The following is a 21,760-nucleotide window of genomic DNA, read 5'->3' as shown; positions in this document are numbered from 1 at the left end:
GTTGGAGTGGTACAAAGCCAACGGGGTCACCTTCGTGCCAAAGGAAATGAACCCGCTCAACGCGCCGGAGCTTCGCCCAATAGAGAAATATTGGGCGATTATGAAGCAGGCCCTCCGGAAGAACCCAAAAGTTGTCAAATCGGAGGCGGACTTCAAGAGAAAATGGATTTCTGTTCAAAAAAAAACTACAACCTGACGTTGTACAGAACCTTATGGACGGGGTAAAGAGGAAGGTGCGAGCATACGGGCTTGGGCTCGAAGTATGAATAAAAAGAAAATGCCAAAAGTTGTTTAATAGTTTTTATTTTACTGTCTAAAATTTTCAAAAGGATCGGTCTACTGGGCGAATTTCTACAGCGTTTTTTCCGTGATGCAATTTGATGTGACACACCCTTTATATTAGTGGAATAACACCGGCAATCTGCGCTGTTGCTGCTGCTTCTCATCCGAGTCGATGTTGTCCGAATCGGTGCTGGTAGTCTTTTTGGCTGTTGATTGCTCAGTGTGAAATGGTTGTTGTTGGTTTCCTCGCTGCTGACGGTACGATTGGCCCAACTGATATCCATCGCTTCCTGGGACAACGAATCCATCGAGAGGCGGTCCATTGCTGCTGTTGGTTGCGATCTGCGGACAATAGAATGAGGGGAAAAATCAAACAATAATCGGATCATCAATCAATTGTGTACGGCGACATCCGCCGTTTTGGCCTCTAAACGCTTACGGCTACATGAAACTTTTGCTATGGATTCTACGATTTTAGGCTGGAAAAAGAAAATATTTAGGTAAAATGAATCATAATAAAAACCGAATGTTTACCTCCAAATCGTTTCGCTTCCATTAGAGAAATGGCGGTTGAGCACACACACAGTTGTTAGAAATAAAAATTACACACATGCTATTGCCGGTTACACATGCTATTGCCGGATTTACCATCATCTACAATGAGCGCGATTTTTTTTCTTCAATAGCGATTTTTATTCGTCAACCAATCAGGGCAAAGCGCGAAATCACCTATGACAGTGCGAAAAAAGATAGAACTCTCCAAGCTTTGGCTGCGAAAATCGCGTTGCTTTGAAAGGAGACACTACATACATCAGACAGGTGGAACAAAATATACTTGATGGATGGAACGATATATCGAAAAAAATGTTCATATGAAACGCTTCATAAAGTTAGAGCTGCAACGATCACCTGTTGCAAGCGTATTGCTGTATAATCATAATTATTTTTACACATTTTTGTTAATATTCGATTGAATTTGTTGGTTTTTCAATTATTAATTATCTGGCATTTTATACTTGCATTCACATTTCTAGCGATATGATTTTGTTCCACCACTCTAGTACAACCTTGTCCATAACAAGGCGCGTAGAAGTATATCCTAAGGTGGGCCAACTTGGTAAAACCACTCTTCAGCCATCTTGGAAGTCTACTGTGTTTTGTTTGTAAACAAAACCCAATACGCTAGTGCCGAAGCTCGCTCCTGATCAGTCTGTCTCTTTCACGCTTCAAGGAAATAATTCCCCTTTTGCTTTCTTCCGTACTGTTTTCATATACCGCTCCCCTAACCAACTTAGTGACGAAACGGCCTCACCTAGTACCATAGACCCGTCTTGGTCCATAACAAATAATGGCTGTATGATGAGAGGGATGCAGGTTTGACAGACAGATTATGACTTATTATCGCGCGATATAGCTAACCATTGTAAAGGGCTGCACTGAAAAATATCGCGAGTGAGTATATCGCATGCGATTAAAAGCCTGCATTGTAAAGGAAGCATATGAAGTAAAATGTACGAATCATTGGTAGGGATGTACATTGCATCTGACATCAGTTTTACAAAGTTTTGGTAATATTCACAAAAAATGTGTACATTTTACAAATGTTTCGACTACTAAAGGTTTGGTAGCTGCATTTACTAAAGTTTTTCTCCAGTGTACTCGCCATACATCAGCGCCTCCGGTTTTAACCAAGGCGCTTGTATAAATGTATAACAGGTGAAGCAACATCATCACTTCAATGAGAAGGGGATTACGGTTTGTGGAGCGGGAGTTGTTTGTTTTGTTATTGCTAGGATACGCCATTTTTGCATTTTCACATGCGAGAGTAGTGGATGAACTGGATGAGAATGAAATTCTACAAAATCATCCCGTCTTTTTCACATAAATTCGCGAAAGCCGAACAAAGTAGGCATCGTTCGAATAAGCGTCGCAGCAGTTTGTAGAGAGCCGCCGGCAGCGTTCTGATGCTGTTTGTAAACAATACCGACAGCAATTCCAATATGGCTGAAAGTGCATTTCATATGATTGTTTCACCTGGTATATATAGAGGCGCCTTGGTTTTCACTTCGTTCCACTTGAGAGTGAAATTAACATCAAAATAGCCCAGTTGTACTTACAGTACAAAAATTGCCGAAACAGGTGGTGGAAATAGCGCAAAACAACGAGTTTATTTACAAACAAACCGCCACTCAGCTGTCGTTGCGGCGATTAGTGTTAAATTAGTTTCAATGTTAAATCACTGTGAATTACCGTTTTAAGTGTTTTAGATCTAATCATTCCTGCAGCGGGAACCTCGAGCATGAGCCACTACACCACCATGAACAACACATGGACAATGGAAGAGACCAATTTGATGATACGCAAGCGGCTGGAGCTGTTCGGTTGCGGGCGAAATGATAAAGTGTACGACAAAATTTCGCTTTACCTGGCAAAGGAACATAACTTTATTGTAAGTGTTGCGTGATTTTAAGTATTTTCTGTGGAGCTGATAGTCTGGTTTGTTGGTATCCAGAAAAATGCCGCTGCTTGCCAAACACGGTTCAATAATCTGCTCAAAACCTACCGAACCTGCGCGAAGCGGATGGAAGCCAGTGGAGGGCGCTCCAATAAGATGCGCTTCCCTTATTTCGACACGTTTCACCAGTACTACAAATCGTTAGCAAGTAATGAAGGTTATTCGGAAAATGCTCGATAGAATTATACAGAATAACACTGGGGAATTGTTTTTCAGGAGACCCATCGAGCAGCAAATGTAAAACGGAAATCTTCCTGGAGGACATGTTTGACGATAGTTCGTACGCGGACGGCGGCGGCGGCGAAGGGCTGCTGGACGTGTCACACACGGAAGACTGCGACCCGGCATCCTATGCGGGCTCTCCGGCGAGCCTCCATCATAACAATCAGCACATTGCAGGCGAGGATGAGCTAACGAGCTCGCTAACCGCCGTCAATGGGTTGGATGATTTGAAGATGAGACTCATGGAGCAGAAGCTGCTCTTCTACACCAACCAGAATATGCTGCTGCAGATGAAGCAGGAGCATTACCGTCAGAAACAGCAGGACGGAAATAGGGGACATGTGATCGCGGAAGAGATTCTAAAGGTACTGAAGGGCATTCACGCGTGCTTGAAGAAGAGTGCAGAGCTGAAGATGAAGAGCAAAGCGATCGAGAAGGAACTTCCGGTGGAGAAGAAGGAAGTGGTGGTGGCTTTGAAGGAGGAAACTTTCAAGGAACCGGAACCAACTCACGTGGAAGACGAAGAAGTCGACGTCGATATGGAGGAAGAAGAGGAGGCGGAAGAGGAAGAAGAGGCTGAGGGTGATGGCTCGCTGGTTCCAGTGAACGTAGAATCGGAAGATGAAGACGAAGACGAGGAAGATTGCACAACCGGTGGGGGGACGGATGCAATGTCCAGTAGCGGGGCAAGCAGCCAGGATGTGTCGAAAAAGTTCGAAATGGGTCGGCTAAAGGTCCGGAAGAATATATTCCCGCCCTGGAATCGGATTCAGACGGTGCTGCTGATTAAGATACACTGCGATTTGAGGCCTAAATTCAAGGGATACAACCTGTTCGAATGTGTCTCGAACAAGCTGATCGAGCTGCACATTAACGTGAGTTATTTGCTTTTTCATCAAGCTTTAGGAAGAGCGAAATTGGATCTTGGTAATTTTCAGCGAACGCCCCGCGATTGCCGAACTCGGTGGAATAACCTGTTTCGCACTTATAAGGATTGCCGGACAAGACTGAAGTTGAACAGCAAATCGAGTGTAAAGTTCGAATATTTTGAAGATATTGACGCATATTTTAAGGATCACAATTTTTCGTCGTTTTGGTAAGATGTATGTACTGTTGAAATTTTATGTAAAACTAGGACTAAGATAAATATGGACTGTATATTTGTAAAAACTAAATATATGAGAAATGTTTTTAAAAAGTAAAACTTGTTTACTAGCTGATCCGACGAATTTCGCGGTCATTCGTGGGTTCAATCCCAGAAATATCCAATGATTGATCTTCTAATTTATGGCTAGAGGAACCTTCAATCACAGAAAAAGTCAATCGAACAATAAATTCGCGGTGACGAACGTAAAGTGTAGCCATCCTCGGTGGTATGAAGCATACAATTCTATTAGATTAGCAAGCCCGAGAGCAGTTTGAAATAGAATGATTTTTTTTCATAATTTCCCTAATTTTTTCAATAAATTTCCTCAGAATTCTTCCCAAAATATACATGTTAATATAATATCCAATCAGACAAAATTTTCGTTTAACGTGACGCGCGCCGAGCGGGGTTTTTCTATTACAATAAAATACCACAACCTTTCTGCTCGGTTACTCAATCCTAAAAAACTAACACTGTCCTATTTGCTAACGCCTCATCTACGAAGGCGGAGTTTTTTTTATTTAGTTTTCTTACTCTCTATATTCCGTTAATGTGGGCGGTACCACATTCCTGTTTAGCAATCCTTTATCGGACTTATCCCTCTATTCTAGTTGGAAAAATATCTAATGAAATTTATTTATGGAGGGGCGCTACACTTGTATCACATCTGCGCAGGATAAGTATTCCAACTTCCGATATATGAACAATACTTCAGTAGCTGTGATCAGAGCTGCAATCCATCACCGTCAATGTCACAAAAAACTGACCATAGTTAGTGATCCCCGATAATCGTTCGATTAATCGATTAATCGAATACTTCCTACAGAAATCGATTATTAATCGAACGAATACTGCACAATCAATAATCGAAGCGAACGAATAATTTACGTCGATTAATCGATTCAAACTCAGAGAGAAAAAAACGTACGGCCGCTGCAGTTTTATCCTGAAAACAAATCAGTATCTTTGACGCTCCCCTAAGTTCGTAAACGAAGCTCAATGCCGTCAACGTGAATTGAGCTTCGTTTACGACTTTAGGAATGAGTAAAAGATAATAATTGATTTTCAGGCGGAATGAACACTTTTTTGATTCCATATGGCTTTCTAGCAAATGAGAAATATTAATCTAACTAATTATTTCTCTCAGTGTGACGATTATTCGATTAATCGATTATTTGGGCCGATTAATCGTATCGAATAACAAACTACTGAAAACTATTCGATTAGCTGATGAACGATTAATTTCAAAAATCGGGGATCACTAACCATAGTTACTCAATTCCTCTCACGGCACGTGAGATCCAAATATTCAGTAGTGATACTCACTTTTTTGTTTCTGACACCTAACCAAATGACGGTTGGTTCCAATCTAGGTAGTGCGGACTGAATCAAAACGGCTGTCTAAAAAGATCCAATTGAAATGTCAAAACAGATCCAACGATCAGGAGTGTTATTTTTCTTATGATAATCAACACTATAAAAAAGGTATTGTTATCAAAGGCAAAAATAATTAACATTATAAAATGAATGAACTACATTTTCCGTCAATTGTTTAATTGATCATTGCATCTCTGAAAGAACATCTCATATTGCAAGGTATCAAAACCTGACAGGATATCAACAACCTACGAATAACGCTTAGTTCACTTCAAGATTTCAATGTGAGAGCAAAATTCGACATTGGCGAATTTCGATACATAAATACATAGCAAAAGTGAAATATTTTTTTTATAACGTTTTTTCTAACAGCCTTGCTAGTGAAGCTGACCGAATGGAATTCGCGTAATTATGATCCGCTAGTGCTGATGATGAATATAACGGTAAAGCAATCTGCACTTTTTGTTGATGATGGACGTAATCCTCCGAGTCAAATGCCGGTTTAATTGTTGGGAAGGCATTACAGTTTCTCACGAGGTTTCCTTTCCAGTTGAAACGAAGCGATGTATTTCTATCAAAACGATCCTGATAATATGTATGAAAGGTTAGCTACACTTGGTTTTCAATAATTCAAACATCGTACTTACTCCACAGATACGGGAATCCTTATTCGGAACTAGTTTTTTTGTCTCCGCAAAAATCGACCCAGTGCGTCTGTAAAAACGTTTCCAAGGGTATACAATAAAAGCTAACGCAAACATTTTCACTCGTATTCGGGCAGCCTTTCACTGAGCTACGCATTTTCAATGTCTACTTTCCCTAATATAATGTTTTTCCGAACGAAATAAAAACAAACGAAGTCACAGTCACGTAAATGTTTACTCCTGCGATTTGAAAATATTCGATAAAAAGTGGAACGAAGAGTTGCCAGATGATTTTTAAAAAAGGTCTGTAAAAATATGTGAAAGTCTGTTAAAATTGTGGAAATGTCTGTAAAAGTGTGCGGATCTGTAGAATTGTCTTTCAACGTTAATTTTCACAGATTTATTAATGCTTTATACATCGAGATGCACGTAAGATTGTCTTTTGTATATTACTATATATTTTGTGTATGTATATTTTGTATATATACAGCCGTTTCATGCCAAACCGATAAAGTGGTTCTCAGATTGCGATGAAAAGTGGTGGTTTTGTTCTTTATCGCAAAACATTAGACCCATATTTTTTATTTTTTCGTTGGGGTGACCATTTCCATTTTAGTGTGGTCCGAAATTCCCACTTTTTCCCAAAACTGACATTTTCAAAAATTCATAACTTTAGAACCATTGAATAAGTTTAGATTATCGACATATCTAATTGAAGCCAATGGGCTAGCCTTTTATTAAAAATATTGAGATAGCAAAAAAAAATTCATTTCCGTAATTTCGTTTAATTTTATTTCGTATCGATTGTAGTTGTTTTTTATTGTTTTCATTGGCGCTATATTTTTTTATATTTTTCTTGAAAGCTGAGGACGTTTTACATGACATATCTCGATTTCAGAGATGCTTTTTTATTTTTTTAAGATATGATTTTTCAAAGTTAACCGGTGATTCGAAAAATCATTTTGCCCCTTGAGAACCACTATATCGCGTTCACATGGAATGGCTGTGTATATATTTCCAAATTTTCGTGAAACGTGGTAGATTTGTCCTTTATCGCAAAATATTTGACCAGTATTTTTCCATTTTTTCATTATGGTGCTAATTCATATTTTAGGGTGGTCCGAAAAATTATTTTTTTCGGTTTTTTTTCCAAAAATGACTTTTTCGAGAATTCATAACTTTCGAACTGCAGAACCGATTTGGATGATCGAAATATCAAATTAGATAGTATTTTTTAGAAAAACACTTGAAAAAAAAAGGATTTTGTTTTTGTAATTATTGATTGTATTTGATTTTTGATGTTCTCATGGCTTCAGACTAGAGGGCGCTATATTTTTTTATATTTTTTTTGAAAACTGAGGTCTTTTAAATAACATATCCAGAAATCAGAAATGTGATTTTTGTCATTCATGAGTTATGATTTTTCAAATTGAACCAATGGTACGATAAATCATTTTTTTGCCTTTTCTTCCAAAAATTACTTTTTCAAAAATTCATAACTTTTGAACTAATGTACCGATTTAGGTAATCGACATATTAAATTGAAGCCAATGGGCTAGTCTCATTTAAAAAATTATTGCACTTGTGATTCCAGCCGCATATATTTAGTCTAGCTGCATAGAAGTATTGAACGAATACTGAAAACAACTTCAATTTGAAAATTCATAACTCAAAATCTGAAAAGACACTTTGTTTCGAAATACATTACGTAAAAAACCCCAGCTTTCAAACAAAATATTTAAAAATATAGCGCCCTCTATCTTCAATCGAAAAAACTATGGAAAACTAACACAATCAATAATTACAAAAACGAGAATCCACATTTTTCGCAAGTATGTATATTTTTTCAAAGAAGATCTATCATTGGCTTCAATTTGATATGTCGATTATCTGAATCGGTTCAGTTGTTCAAAAGTTATGATTTTTTAGCATGAAATTTCGTAGTATAGTATAGTAAATGTATAGTATGTATAGAAAATGAATGCAATTTTTCATTCATCGTGAAGAATCATATCGTCTCTTTCGTCTGCAATGATGTCAGGGCAAACGTACTTATGAAATCATGAAACGTTGACGTGTACAATATATTGTTACAAAACAAAACACCAACAGAATGCAAAAGATACTGAAGTACTGTCGTCGGCCACTGAGCGATACTATGCTCAGACATCACTGCGGTCCAACCTATTTTGCGCACGTAACCACTGTGGTGACACTGGCAGTTAGGCGCTAGTTTGCACACGTAACCATTGCGGTTAAGCCGGACGGCAAAGTGTTAATGAATAACTCAAAAAATTGGTCTAACGTAATGTGTTTTGATATAAAATAAATATAAAAACTTTTTATGTATTAAAACTATGGAAAAATGTCATACGGTGAGTCAAATATCTTTGATGTGATGAACGTCGCATTGAATGTAAATTACTGTATATTCAAAAAGTCCGCAACAAAAATGAAAAGTATTTTACAGGTATGTCTGTGAATTTACAAACATATCTTTAAATCTGGCATCTCTGGTGGTCTGAACATTTGTTGCAAGAAATCGCTTGAAAAGATGCATGAATTTGCTTGAAACTGAAGTGGATTGAGTCCGCACCACTTAGGTTCCAATGCCTCTCACTGCCGATCGCTCTGTTTTCAACTTTACGTTATGAGAGCGGTGGTTGTGGCGTATGATGGTAGTAGAAATGTGAGTGATCAGACAGTTCCAATCATTTTTGACAATCGCGAAGGTTGTTTAAATTAGTTTGTTGAAGTAGAAGTTGTTGTTGTTGTTAGAGGTGTCTAAATTTTTCGTTCATTCGATTATCGATTAATCGTGGGGCCAATATTTGATTCATTCGAACAATTGACTTTCAAAATTCGATTAACCGAGCGAATATTTATTTCTTGTAGTTAAAATGAACAGACATTTATAATAAAAAATATTATGGTGTCAGAATTTTAAAAGTTACATTAAATATAATTTTCAAATAAACATGGTGCAGCATAATGGTTTTTGAATGAAATGGTTTTTAAGTATATTGATAAATTTACCATTTCATAATTATTTGCGAACCATGGAAACCATCCGATTGAAAACCGACAAGGCGTGTTTTTTTATTTAGAGTTAATAATTACCAGAACTACTGAAGTTTAGTTAATGAACGTGAGATGAACACAAAAATTTTATTTTTTCATAAAACGAAAGAAAATTGCGATCTCAAAGAATCGCTCAAAAATCATCCTCTTTCACTGAGACTTTATTGAGAAGCTTCTTATACAGTGCCACAAACTGCGCCACGAACACTTCCAGATGGAATATATGTTTGTATCCTTGCTGCATCCGGTCATAATGCCCGGAAAAATTCAACGTTTGCGTCTTCAGACTCATATCGCAATTTTTAATCAGATTCGGTACCAATCCACAGATTATAAAATATGTTCCCTCACCACTTCCAGCTTCTGTGGACTTTGTTCGAGGGAAATCTGATTGGCGGTTTCTCGATGGAATATTGGCCAGTCGATTCCCGGCACCTCTTAGTTGACCGTGAACGGTTAGTATTGTACCTTGCAAGCTTCCAGCATGAGGATAGCATAATTCTTTTCGCTAGCTCCGAAGGAATGTGCTGAAATGCAAATAGTGTTGTTACATTCAAGAAACGAACAAATGACAATCTTACATTTAAAATTTTAAGAATATCCTTCTAAGACAGAGCCGGCACTCTTATTCCCAAGCAACGACTCCTAACCGCGGGAATAACCCGTGGAGTAGAATTGGCGCACAAAATCAATCTGCACGTAGACAAATACTTTTCAATGGTTCTTCTCAGCGCATCCTGAGTATCTTTGGTCAACTAATCCACCTCGGACAAGACGAGTCTCATATTCACTGGGATCAATTTGCTTGATCAAATCTGACACGACCACCCTGTTATATATCCCGACAACCGATGAATTCAACTCCATGTGGTAATTACTGCTGATGGTCCTGATTTCCATCTTCCGGTTCGAGGGGGTTGTGAAGTTCATTATCTCATTGCGTAGCCGTTCCGCGCCCGGTTGGTAAAATTTCCGCAGCAGACACATGATGCGAGTTTTCTTACTGGCCTGGAAGGACCGTAGAACATGCGGAAAGTCTCCCTGGTAGCAAATATTAATCAGATGCGTAACTGGCGTTTTGTGGTAGTCCAGTTTGGACAGCTGGAGCGGTCGATAGCGGTCAACCCAGAGAGCCATTGTACACATTTTTTTGATGTATTATGTTTACAAAAATCCTTGGTGACTTTTTGTTTTCGTGTTGGCCTTTGTCAGAATAAATGTCCTCTCCTCCAGAGATTCCATTTATACACATCAACGTTGCAGATTTCGTCAAAAATCTGAAACGTTGATGTGTATAAATGGCAGATATTTTTGTAGCTGCGAGAATAGCAAAGTAATGTATGAAAAAAGGGGTTGTTAGCGCAGGGAATCAAGTCATAAAGAGAAGAAATACCATATCCCTGCAGTCTGCAACTGAAAATATAAGTCTGTAACAGGATAGACAGGATTGTGTTGAATCAATTGCGAACATGTCTACAAATTTAGCATCCTTGCAATGATGTGAAACAAATTTGGTAATAAAAATCAAAGTTTCAAAAGTTCAAAGGGTTTCAAAATAAGTACTAAGTACTAATACGAATGACATGTGTAATACTACGTAGAGTTGGCAAAGTGCCACTAAAAACGTTGAGGCCATCTGAAAAGATGAAAAGAAAATACATGTCTGAAAATACAAAATTCTTCAAATTGTAATTAAAATGAAACTGTATATTTACATCTGGCATCCCTGGTCGTGTAGAACGAACACAAAGAGGCGAATGTTGTGAATATCGCCAAACACCAAACCATCAGCTAGACTTTTGAGTGTCGCACTATTCTTACATTTCAGCAACAGGACACTCACCAAGGAGCTCGGATTTCTGCTGTCAAGTAGAAGCTCACCACGTGTTAGTGTTGTGATAATACTCTTCTCACACTATTGGACTGGCTTTGGGATGGTCACCAAAGATAATCGTAGTGCAAAATTTGTTGATTATCTTTGTGTGAGTACCATCACTTGATTCTCACGACAAATCGCAGCTCTGGCTGTGATGTTTATGTATACACTAGCTGACTCGGCAAACTTCGTCCCGCCCAAAATTTGTTGACGTAGAACTACGTCTTTCAGGAAGGGTGCCAAATCAGAAAACAGGTCACGTTTTTATGAAATAAAGTTAACGTTAATAACTACTTTCACTGTGAGCGAATTCTCATGATTTGCATACCAATCGAATCGGAAATTCTCTAAGATTTGTTTGATATGCTATACATTACAATTCGCTAATCTCTAAACGGTTTCAATTCAGAAAAACTGGAAGAACCTTTTTCCCATACATTTATTCTGCGGATTGGTGTGCTAATCCTATCCATATTTCGAATGCTTATAACTCTAACATTTCTTAACCGATCGGAAAGATGTTTGCATCAATTGATAGGAAATACGCGTCTATCGCAATTAATAAAATATTATTTTTCATGCGATGAACAGTTGAATAACTGTAAAATGTCAAGCGTTATTTAAACGCCTCAACTGTCAAATTTTGATTGGCCCGATTTACGGTTTCCCCAACACAGACTTCAAAATCGATGTACCTGAGGAAATACGCTCTGCGAATATACATGCAAGTCGGGGGTATTTTTGTTTCCACCAAGCTGTGTTTCCCTAACACAGACCTAACAGACTGCCTGGGGGAATCCGCTTTGTAAAAAGATGTAAGTCGGGGGTATTTTTTGCCCACTGAGTTGTGTTTCCCTAACACGAACTTCAAAATTAATGTACCTGCAAATATACATGCAAGTCGGGGGTATTTTTTGGTGTTGAGTAGAGATGTCTAAATTTTTCGTTTATTCGATTATCGATTAATCGTGGGGCCAAATAATCGATTCATTCGAATAATTGTCTTTCAGAATTCGATTAATCGAGCGAATATTTATTTCTTGTAATCGAGATGAACAGACATTTATAATAAAAAAAAAAATTATGCAGAATATGCAGAATAGTAGTTTTTGAATGGTAATTCAGTAGATTGATAAATTTACCATTTCGTGATTTTTTTGCGGGCGATTGAAAAAAGAGCACATCATGCAAATGATGCAAAATATTTTAATTGCACCAACATACAATTTTTTGTGTTCAAAACTACCTGTTCTTCGAATGTTGTTGAAATAGCAGATTTATTTGAAAATTTCTACTTGGTCCCTATAACTACTAGTTCAAAAGAAGTATTTTTGTAGAATCATTGGCCACTAGTATTTTCCTTGGCACTCTGAATCTGAACACTACCACTTTAGTACGGGAAATTAGATCACATCCTTCTATTCCGCTATTTACTCCTGCAGACGCTGAATTCTTCTCCCCAGTCTCCTCTACCATCAGGGAATTATTTTTATGCTTCAACCGTAAGTGGTTTAGCACAATCGATGAATTTCGACAAACAAAGTTTAAATTTTGCACTGTATTTTTTGAAAAAAATTGTTTCCTTTTTCATTAATCGCGATTACTGTGATAATTATTCGATGTATTCATATTTTGATTTTTCATTATTCGATACAAAATTACTCGGATAAAATTGCAGATATTCGATTATTTGAATTAATCGAACGATTAACCGACGTCTCTAGTGTTGAGTACTTTTGCACTCGCTTGTCGTTGGGCAGACCGGAATATATTTCCCTAAAACGTACTTTTAAACTGAGAAGCCAGGGAAAATCGTCATTTCAGATACTAGAGGTGAATGAACTTTCGCGGTTTGAGAACCGTTTGATCGTTTGACGATTCTTCCGTTCACATATTTTGGTGTCCCGGGCATCATGTCAAACGTAAAAGGAGTTCATCAAATTTATTTGTAACGAAGAACATAATCTATTACAAAAATTTCCATGCATTCTAAAATAATATTCGAAGTGGTAAACAAGTGGATTGCATAATATAATTGCGTAGTTCTACGTCGAAAATATGCGGTCGTGTCCTAGATACAACTCCTTACAATTTTGTTTGTTATCAATACCTTCAAACATTTACGTTTTCTTACTAAGCGCAAGTTCATGAGTCCAATCGCAGAACTGTTCAGTGATTGATTTTCTAATCGACCCCGTTGAATTTACCTTCTACTATAAAATTCCTAGTATTTCTACCAAAACTCATCATTATGATATCAGATTATTTTCAGACAAAATTCTCGTTCAAGATTTTTCAACCATTTGCAAATAACATGTTTCTCCGGTACATGGAACAAATGTTTGATACAGAAAATATGATAGAATAAAGATAGACCCCTTAGAGAGGGGGGAGGAGTGTCTATTCATCATAGAAACGTTTCGTGTCCCCTAAAATCTTCACATAACAAATGTGGCTCCATTTACTTGATTAGTTTCCGAGTTATCCAGAAATTTGTTTTTCATTTGTATGACAGCCCACCCTAAGAGGGGGGGGGGGGGGGAGCGTAGGCAGGAGTGACATTAATTGCATCATAAAACCTCTACATGCCGAATTTGGTTTCGTTTGATTGATTAGTTCTCGAGTTATGCATAAATTTGTGTTCCATTTGTATTGCAGAGGCCTCTTTTGTGGCTAACTTCTGACTACCTAGCTCGTTCGCCATGGACAAAAACAGGTGGTAGTCACTTGGTGCAAGGTCCGGACTATACGGTGGATGCAAAAGAACCTCCCATCCGAGCTCCCGGAGCTTCTGGCGCGTCACCAAAGAAGTGTGTGGCCTGGCGTTGTCCTGATGGAAGACAATGCGGCCTCTGTTTATCAAAGATGGCCTCTTCTTCATGAGTGCTACCTTCAAGCGGTCCAGTTGTTGACAGTACAGGTCCGAATTGAGCGTTTGGCCATAAGGAAGCAGCTCATAATAGATTATTCCTTGACAATCCCACCAAACACACAGCAGAACCTTCCTGGCCGTTAATGAGGGCTTGGCCACCGTCTGAGCCGCTTCAGCGGGCTTCGACCACGACCGTTTGCGCTTCACGTTGTCGTAAGTGACCCACTTTTCATCGCCAGTCACCATCCGCTTCAGAAACGGGTCGATTTTGTTGCAATTCAGCAGCGATTCACATTCGAAACGGTCAAAGATGTTTTTTTGCGTCAACGTGTGTGGCACCCATACATCGAGCTTCTTTGTGAATCCAAGCTTCTTCAAATGGTTAATAACGGTTTGATGACTTATCCTCAGCTTTTGGCCGATGCTACGGCTGCTACTATGCCGGTCTTTCTCGGCTAATTCAGCGATTTTGTCGCAATTTTCGACGACAGGCCTTCCGGAGCGTGGCGCATCTTCGACGACCTCTACACCAGAACGAAAACGTTGAAATCATCGTTGTGCGGTGGAAATGGAAACTGTATCGGGTCCATAAACTGCACAAATTTTATTGGCAGCTTGAGATGCATTTTTGCCTTTGTCATAGTAGTACTGTAAAATATGTCGGATTTTCTCTTTATTTTGCTCCATATTTGCGACACTATAACTCACGAACGACTTAAACAAACAAAACACTGTCAAGGACTATATTATAGCGCGCAAAAATACCTTTCCAACATGCTATAGTATGACTCGATACAATGAATACAACTAGAACTACGCGCTTACAACGACACCTCGCGGAAATACCGAGGTTTCCGAGGTTCGGTTACATGCGCTTCAATGGATAGCATATTGTCCTCATTACTCCTCCAACCGATACAAATTAGACGATTTCCTGCAATCACGGTATGTCTTTTATATACACCCAAAATGGAGTATCTAACCACCATAGAAACATTAATAGCACTCTAAAACCTCCATATGCCTAATTTGGTTTCATTTGCTTGAATAATTCTCGAGTAATGTAGAAATTTGGGTTTCATTTGTATGGCAGCTCCCCCTTAGAGAGAGGGGTGGAGTGTCTAACCACCATAGAATCATTTATTGCACCCTAAAACCATCACATGCCAAATCTGGTTTCAATTGCTTGATTAATTGTCGAGTAATGCAGATATTTGTGTTTCATTTGTATTCAAGACTTACTTGAAAAAGAAGTGATGTGAGATTATACGTAGTTTACGTATTACTTGTGAGACTATGGAAGATGAACAGGATTATTTTGTTTGTTTCGTAAACTTCAGATAAGTATTTACTAAACAATGTGTTTTAATGTGTTATTTACATATACAAAATATATGCTTTAAAATTCCTTCGAGTGATATTTTTCAAAACCTTTTATCTTTCTGTTTGAACATACAGAACAATGCTTTCTACATCCACACAGTTCGGCAAAACTTGGAGTTTTGCATTAAGCCTTTCCTCAAACGTGGGTAACAACTTTGGTTATTATTTGGTATTATATTTGGTATATTACACCCAAAGGTAATTTTTAGCACATGTTATGGCATCTCGATTTATTCCATTAAATGAGCTGAAAAATAACAGAAAATGTTCTACTCCCCAACACATGTATATCATTTGTATAATATATATGCTGGAGCCAATATGAGCGAGCGAAACAGGAGACACATTTGAATGAAAGCATATGAAAGCTTTTCATATAGTTTGCCAAATACATGGTCTAAACAGAGAAAGATATATTCTCGTTTATTTTCTTCTTTATCCTCTCAGAAAATACTTTCCAACTTAATGTTATGATCAGGTGTAATATTATCACGCTTTTCTATAACAGCACTGGCAGTTATATGGATAGCGTGGTCGTGTGAAATAGCTTTGCATTCCAGCCGGCCTTAGTTCGATCCCCATTGACGTCTTATGGACTTTTTTTTTTGGCACAATCCCAAATGAAATGAGAAAAGAAAACAGAAAGAGATGTCTGCTCGCATACATACAAACCATTTTAAAGCTTTTAAAATAGCTCATTATTTGCGCATTTGACCCTCCAGCACACGAAATGGCATCGTTTCTACCAAAGATTAAACGTTTTCTGCCAACGCTAGTTTGGGTGTACTTAGTACCGTTATCTATTATTCATAGGAGCACCGTTTTGATTCGTGAACAAGTTCACTAGATATGAAAATTCGTTTAGAAAAGTGTAAACTGACATATTGCTGTATAAAGTATAAGATTAGTATATTTCCTTCCACACCCAAACTAGCGTTGGCTGAAAACATTTCATCTTTTGCAGAAATGATGCCAATCCGTGTGCTGGAGGGTCAAATGCGCAAATAATGAGCTGTTTTAAAAGCTTAAAAATGGACAGACAGACATCTTTTTTTGTTTTCTTTTCTCATTTCATTTGGGATTGTGCCAAAAAAAAGTCGATACGACGTCGATCGAACCAAGGCCTGCTGGAATGCAACGCATTCCTACACGACCACGCTATCCATATAGCAGCCAGTGCTGATATATAAAAGCGTGATAATATTACAGCTCATCATAAAATGAAGTTGGAAAGTGTTTTCTAAGAAGATAAAGAAGAACATGAACGAGAATATATCTTTCTCTGTCTGGACGTATATTTGGCAAACTAAACGAAAAGCTTTCATATGCTTTCTTTAAATGTGTCTCCTATTTCGCTCGCTCATCCCAGCAAACATTAAATCGCAAAACAAGCGTATGTATAACATCATATGCCCTAAAATTTGGTTGGCATATAATGCGCCTAACTGGCATATGCATGCAAAAGTGGAGGCCATATACATACATGGCAAATGCTTACCGAATTTGTTTGGATGAATATGCAACTTTGACCGGCAATAATAGCGACTTTTGTCATACTTATATACGATTTATTACAGACATAGAAAAAAAAAAAACAAATGGCGCAAAATATTTTCGTGAAATGTTTATTATAGCCTCACGAATCGCCATTTTTATATATGAGTATTTATGTTTGCAGAAATAATAATTGTTTGATTGACTTGTGTTGGGAGTGGAATATGAATATTTGAAATGGCACAGATTGATGTTTGGTGAAAACTGCGCCGATGTGGGTTCGAACTCCGGTCGTCTGGATTATCATCCACCAGCTATCTCGCGCGGCTATCTGCAATTTAATTCAACAGCGGTTAAAACTTTCGAGTGCATCAGCATTTCATTGACATTTCAATATGATGTAATATGTCCTTTATTAGGATCTAATATGATTCACTGTTTCATGATTTTCTTCAGCATGCAACACGATTCACTACAGTACTGAATCGATTTAAATTATACGCTTATACGACACACAAACTGCATCAGCGTAATATACGCATATGATGCGGATTAAATATATTTTACGACAATGTGCATCATAAAATTGATGTTTATTATACCGAATTGCGACTTAATTTGATAATGGTATTTAAAATCGAGTTTTTACATTTAATGCGATTTCAAATATACACGATTGATATTATATGCGATTATGATTTATTCGGATTTCTTGTAAGACTTGGCACGTGCAAAATTATACGATTTAATGTTTGCTGGGATATTGGCTCTAGCATATATATTATACAAATGATATACATGTGATGGGGAGTAGAACATTTTCTGTTATTTTTCAGCTCATTTAATGTAATAAATCGAGATGCCATAACATGTGCTAAAAATTAACTTTGGGTACAGTGGTGGCTGAGAGCAGACAAACGACCACAAAGAGCCAAATTCATTTTGACGTAGGACTACGTCTAACCGGAAGATATAGGGGGTGAAATTGAAATCTAGGCACTGAACAAGTAGGAAAAAATGCAAGATTTGGAACGCTTATAACTCGAGCATTTCTCAATAGATCGCAAAGGTTTTTGCATCAATTGATAGGAAATATATCTACGCATCTATCAAAACGTATAACATTTCATTTTTCTTGAGATAAATAATTGAATAATTGTGAAATATCAAGCATTGTCAAAATGCACTATGTGCCCATTTTTGATTGGTCCATTTTGTGCTCCTCAAATCGTACCGACCAAAACGGGCAACCAGAGCAGCAGCGAAATAGGATGAAGCACGATTGGAAAGGAAAAAGAAAAAAATGAACGAAACATTGGTCGCAGTCTCACACATGCGTAAGTCTCGAGCCAGCCAGTCAGCTTAAAAATCCCCGCTCCGCTGCCGTAACGATCATTCTTTGTGTGGACACCGACTGGACAACATCGTTGCTGGACGAGCTGGACGGCGAGGGATCGTGTGCCTTTCTCAAGGCAAGAGGGTCGAGGTGGTAGCGCTGGAGTAAATAGAGTAGAGTTTTCAAAGGGCCTTTCTCAAGGCTAGAGACGAATGAACTGCAAAAGTTTAAAGTCTCTATAATACAATACCTTCCTTCCTTCCGTAACGATCATTCTCATCCAAACCGTACACCATATCGTTTCGCATCACATCACATCAACAAACCAACACAAGCAGCCATGTCTGGACATGGTAAAGGAGGAAAAGTGAAGGGAAAGGCAAAATCCCGCTCGAACCGTGTTGATCTGGAGTTCCCCGCAAGGGTAGCTAGGCCGAGCGCGTTAGTACCAGTGCACCAGTCCACCTAGCCGGCGTTATATAGTTTCGGCCGCCGAAGTGATCGAGTTAGCTGGCAAAGCTGCTCGCGACGATAAGAAACCCCGCATTCGGAACAGAACACATTCGGTTCGGTGGACATCAAGACAACAGGCAGTTGCAGCGAGTGGCGAGTGGCAAACGCAATCGCAAAACGGCTTCAGGTAGCAGAAGAAAAAAGTTTGTTCTTTATACAAACTGCTTTGGTGGCAAATCCAGAACAAGGCGGCATCGAGGGCGTTCGAAATGGTTTTTTTCAAAACCACGAGTACTAAGTTTTCTAAATTGGAACCATTCCTTAAAACAAGGCGCTTTTCAGGGCCATTAAACCTTCCAAAAAAAGAGTTTAGGAAATACAGTTCAATGCTTTCTAAAACATTATCCAAAATAATAATAAAACACAAATTGATTTTTTCATAATTTGTTTGCCAGGATATGATGAGTATGTGAATTTGGCAGTTGTTCTGAGCTTATTGATTTTCACCAATTCTTAAATTGCTTCTAGATTGAAAGTACAGTAATTTACACTTATCTCGACATTTAGCTAATTGGACGGACTTGCAATGCGACATATTTAGTTGGAGATTTTTGTAAACATAGAGTTCGGGGTCCAAATTATGACCCCACATTGAAAGTCGACACTGTACCACTGTCATCGCAAATGTTCAATTACAGGTTAAAATTACCTCCAATCCGATACTAAGTGGTGGTAATGCGACGTGCCATTGAATGTAATTTACTGTAAAATATGTCACAAGCTGGATGGGAAGAAATTTTCCAACTGTGAAAGCTGTGGCGAGTGGCAAATGCAATCGCTAAACAGAAAGGTTTAGCCGAACAAGATGGGGATATCGAGTGATAACAAAACAAAAAACTCTTTAGATTGAAGATAATTTTGTGATCCTGAAAAGGACCCTTTTTAGCCTGCATGTGAATCCAACGAGCAAACAAATCGTAATGAATGTATTTTTTTGTCATCACTCCCTTTTAACGCTCATTCGTTCGTCTCGTTGGACTCGCCCCTCTGGCTGAGTCTGCCGATTTGTCTCTATCCTGTGAGTGTGTACCGCTAGAGTATAAAACACGCGGACCCCAGAACAATATCTTATTTTCTTTCAAACCGTAAACCCGTGTGGTTGTACGGCATCGGCATCGTGGACGTAACAAAGGAGGACAAGTTAAGGGAAAGGCAAAGTCTCACTCGAACCGTGCAGGTCTCCAGTTCCCTGTTGGTCGCATTCACTGATTGCTCCGCAAGGGTAACTAGGCCGAACGGATTGGTGCCGGAGCACCAGTATACCTAACAGCGATTATAGATTTTCGGCCGTCGGAGTGCTCGAGTTGGCTTGCAAAGCTGCTCACGATAATCAGAAAACCCGCATCAAGAACAGAGCAGCTACGGTTCGGCGCTCATCAAGGCAACAATTAGTTTCAGTGAGTGGCAAAGTGTTTCTCCAGCACGTCGCATTAAATGTAATTTACTGAACAACATGTCACAAGCTGGATGGGAAGAAATTTTCCAACTGTAAAAGCTGTGGCGAGTGGCAAACGCAAAAGCTAAACAGGAAGGTTTAACCGAACAAGATGGGAATATCGAGTGATAACAAAAACACAACACCAAAGGTTCTTTTCAGAACTATCAACATATTCATAAAGAGTAAACAGTAAACTAATCCATTTTTCAGGTAGATAGGTAGGTATTCACGTAGGAGAAGAAAATAAAACAATATATTTAAAAAATATATATTAACAAAAGCTGTCCCCTTTGTATAGTCCTACGTCACTCCGGTTATGTCCCCGACATTACCCACCCGTCTTTTTTGAGTAAGATTTTTCAACAGTTCATTCGAAATAACACATTTTCTATATAGTTAAATTATTATCCAAAAACTTTGACAAATATCACATTTCATATTTCATCTGGATTAAAAGTTACACTTTTTTGAAATAAAGATTAATGATTTTGAATACGCTGTTTTAAAAATCAGTCGTAATTTAAATTGGTCAGCAGAGGCGAATGAACTTAAAAGTTCAAAGCCTCTTTAAAATACGGAATACGGAACGGAACGGAAGATTGTTCATATGATAATGAAAATTGTGATTTTAGGTAGTTTCCATCATAAGTACCTGTCGCGATGGTGAATGTAATCTCCCTTTTACATTTAACGTATTCCTCCCGAAATGCGCAGTCTACCCTTTTATACATACCGTGTCTATGCTACGCAGCCCTGACATACATATTTCGCCTGCTTTGAGGTTTGCCCCACCCCTGCATCATCCAACCAAATCACGCAGCACCAGTTCTCGTCCTTTTTCTCATTCGGACTGCGGACAAGGTAATGGCGGGTTTACATTAGGGAGATCTAGCTATAGATGGATTTATTCACGTGAAAATAGGTGTAAACGGGTGAGAATAAATATGATACACTTATTCGAGGTATATATAACTTGAATAAATTCAGCATATGTAAACGCTTGTGAATTTCTCACTGGTGAGAAATCACTAAAGTTGGATGCAGTTCTACTTTAGGTGAATAAATTCACCGAAAATATGAGTATATTCATTATAGAAGTTCACGCTAGTGTAAACGGTTGATGCGATTTCTATAAATCTCATCATATTTCTTCACATGAATATATCACTGGTCTAAACCCACCCTAAGTCGTGTTCTCTACGACTGTCTAGATCGTATCCAAAATGGCTGGGGTCTGAGTGGCTAAAACCACACAGTACCAAGTTTTAAAAAAATCGTAGAGGGTCGGTTCAGCGGCCGACTGATCTGGCGTGAAGTTGCTGTTATTATATAGACACAAAGATGGGTCAATCCAGGGCCCTGAGTTTTGAAATCACGATCGTTCGCTTGGCAGTGAGCCGACACGCAATCAACTTGACTAGGTATACTCCCTATGATCTGTACAATAAAACTGAATTCTGAAGGGTAAAGTAGGTTTGGATAAGCAGATACAAATAACAAATGATTTTGGAACGGACACTAAGGAGTGTATCGAAAAGTAGTCTTTAACGATATACACGTTATTACACACAAACGCGTAA

At 38.4% G+C, this 21,760-nt stretch overlaps 1 protein-coding gene, 1 long non-coding RNA gene and 1 pseudogene across 3 annotated transcripts; 1 reads left to right on the top strand and 2 right to left on the bottom strand.

Annotated features, from left to right (window-relative positions):
• Positions 1 to 320: 320 nt before the first annotated feature.
• LOC129775236 (uncharacterized) lies at positions 321 to 3,304 on the bottom strand. The gene is made up of 3 exons (XR_008742895.1): positions 817 to 3,304; positions 722 to 761; positions 321 to 624 (listed from the first exon to the last, which is right to left on the bottom strand). It is a non-coding gene; the product is annotated as an uncharacterized LOC129775236 (long non-coding RNA).
• On the top strand, positions 2,116 to 4,223 carry LOC129775229 (uncharacterized). Of its 2 annotated transcripts, none has more exons than XM_055779680.1 (4): positions 2,116 to 2,731; positions 2,795 to 2,945; positions 3,014 to 3,894; positions 3,958 to 4,223. In XM_055779680.1, the coding sequence occupies exons 1-4, from the start codon at positions 2,582 to 2,584 to the stop codon at positions 4,117 to 4,119; spliced, it is 1,344 nt and encodes a 447-aa protein (XP_055635655.1). In that variant the 5' UTR covers positions 2,116 to 2,581; the 3' UTR covers positions 4,120 to 4,223. The 2 variants fall into 2 exon arrangements, with proteins under 2 accessions (XP_055635655.1, XP_055635646.1); XM_055779671.1 differs by having other exon boundaries at positions 2,118 to 2,731; positions 2,795 to 2,954.
• A 5,178-nt stretch (positions 4,224 to 9,401) lies between these two features.
• On the bottom strand, positions 9,402 to 10,405 carry LOC129767586 (replication factor C subunit 3-like; annotated as a pseudogene).
• Positions 10,406 to 21,760: the final 11,355 nt, after the last annotated feature.

Source organism: Toxorhynchites rutilus, chromosome 1 (genome assembly GCF_029784135.1).
Source record: "Toxorhynchites rutilus septentrionalis strain SRP chromosome 1, ASM2978413v1, whole genome shotgun sequence".
In the NCBI taxonomy this organism is placed as follows: Eukaryota; Metazoa; Arthropoda; class Insecta; order Diptera; family Culicidae; genus Toxorhynchites; species Toxorhynchites rutilus.
This window is presented reverse-complemented; position numbering and strand designations above follow the sequence as displayed.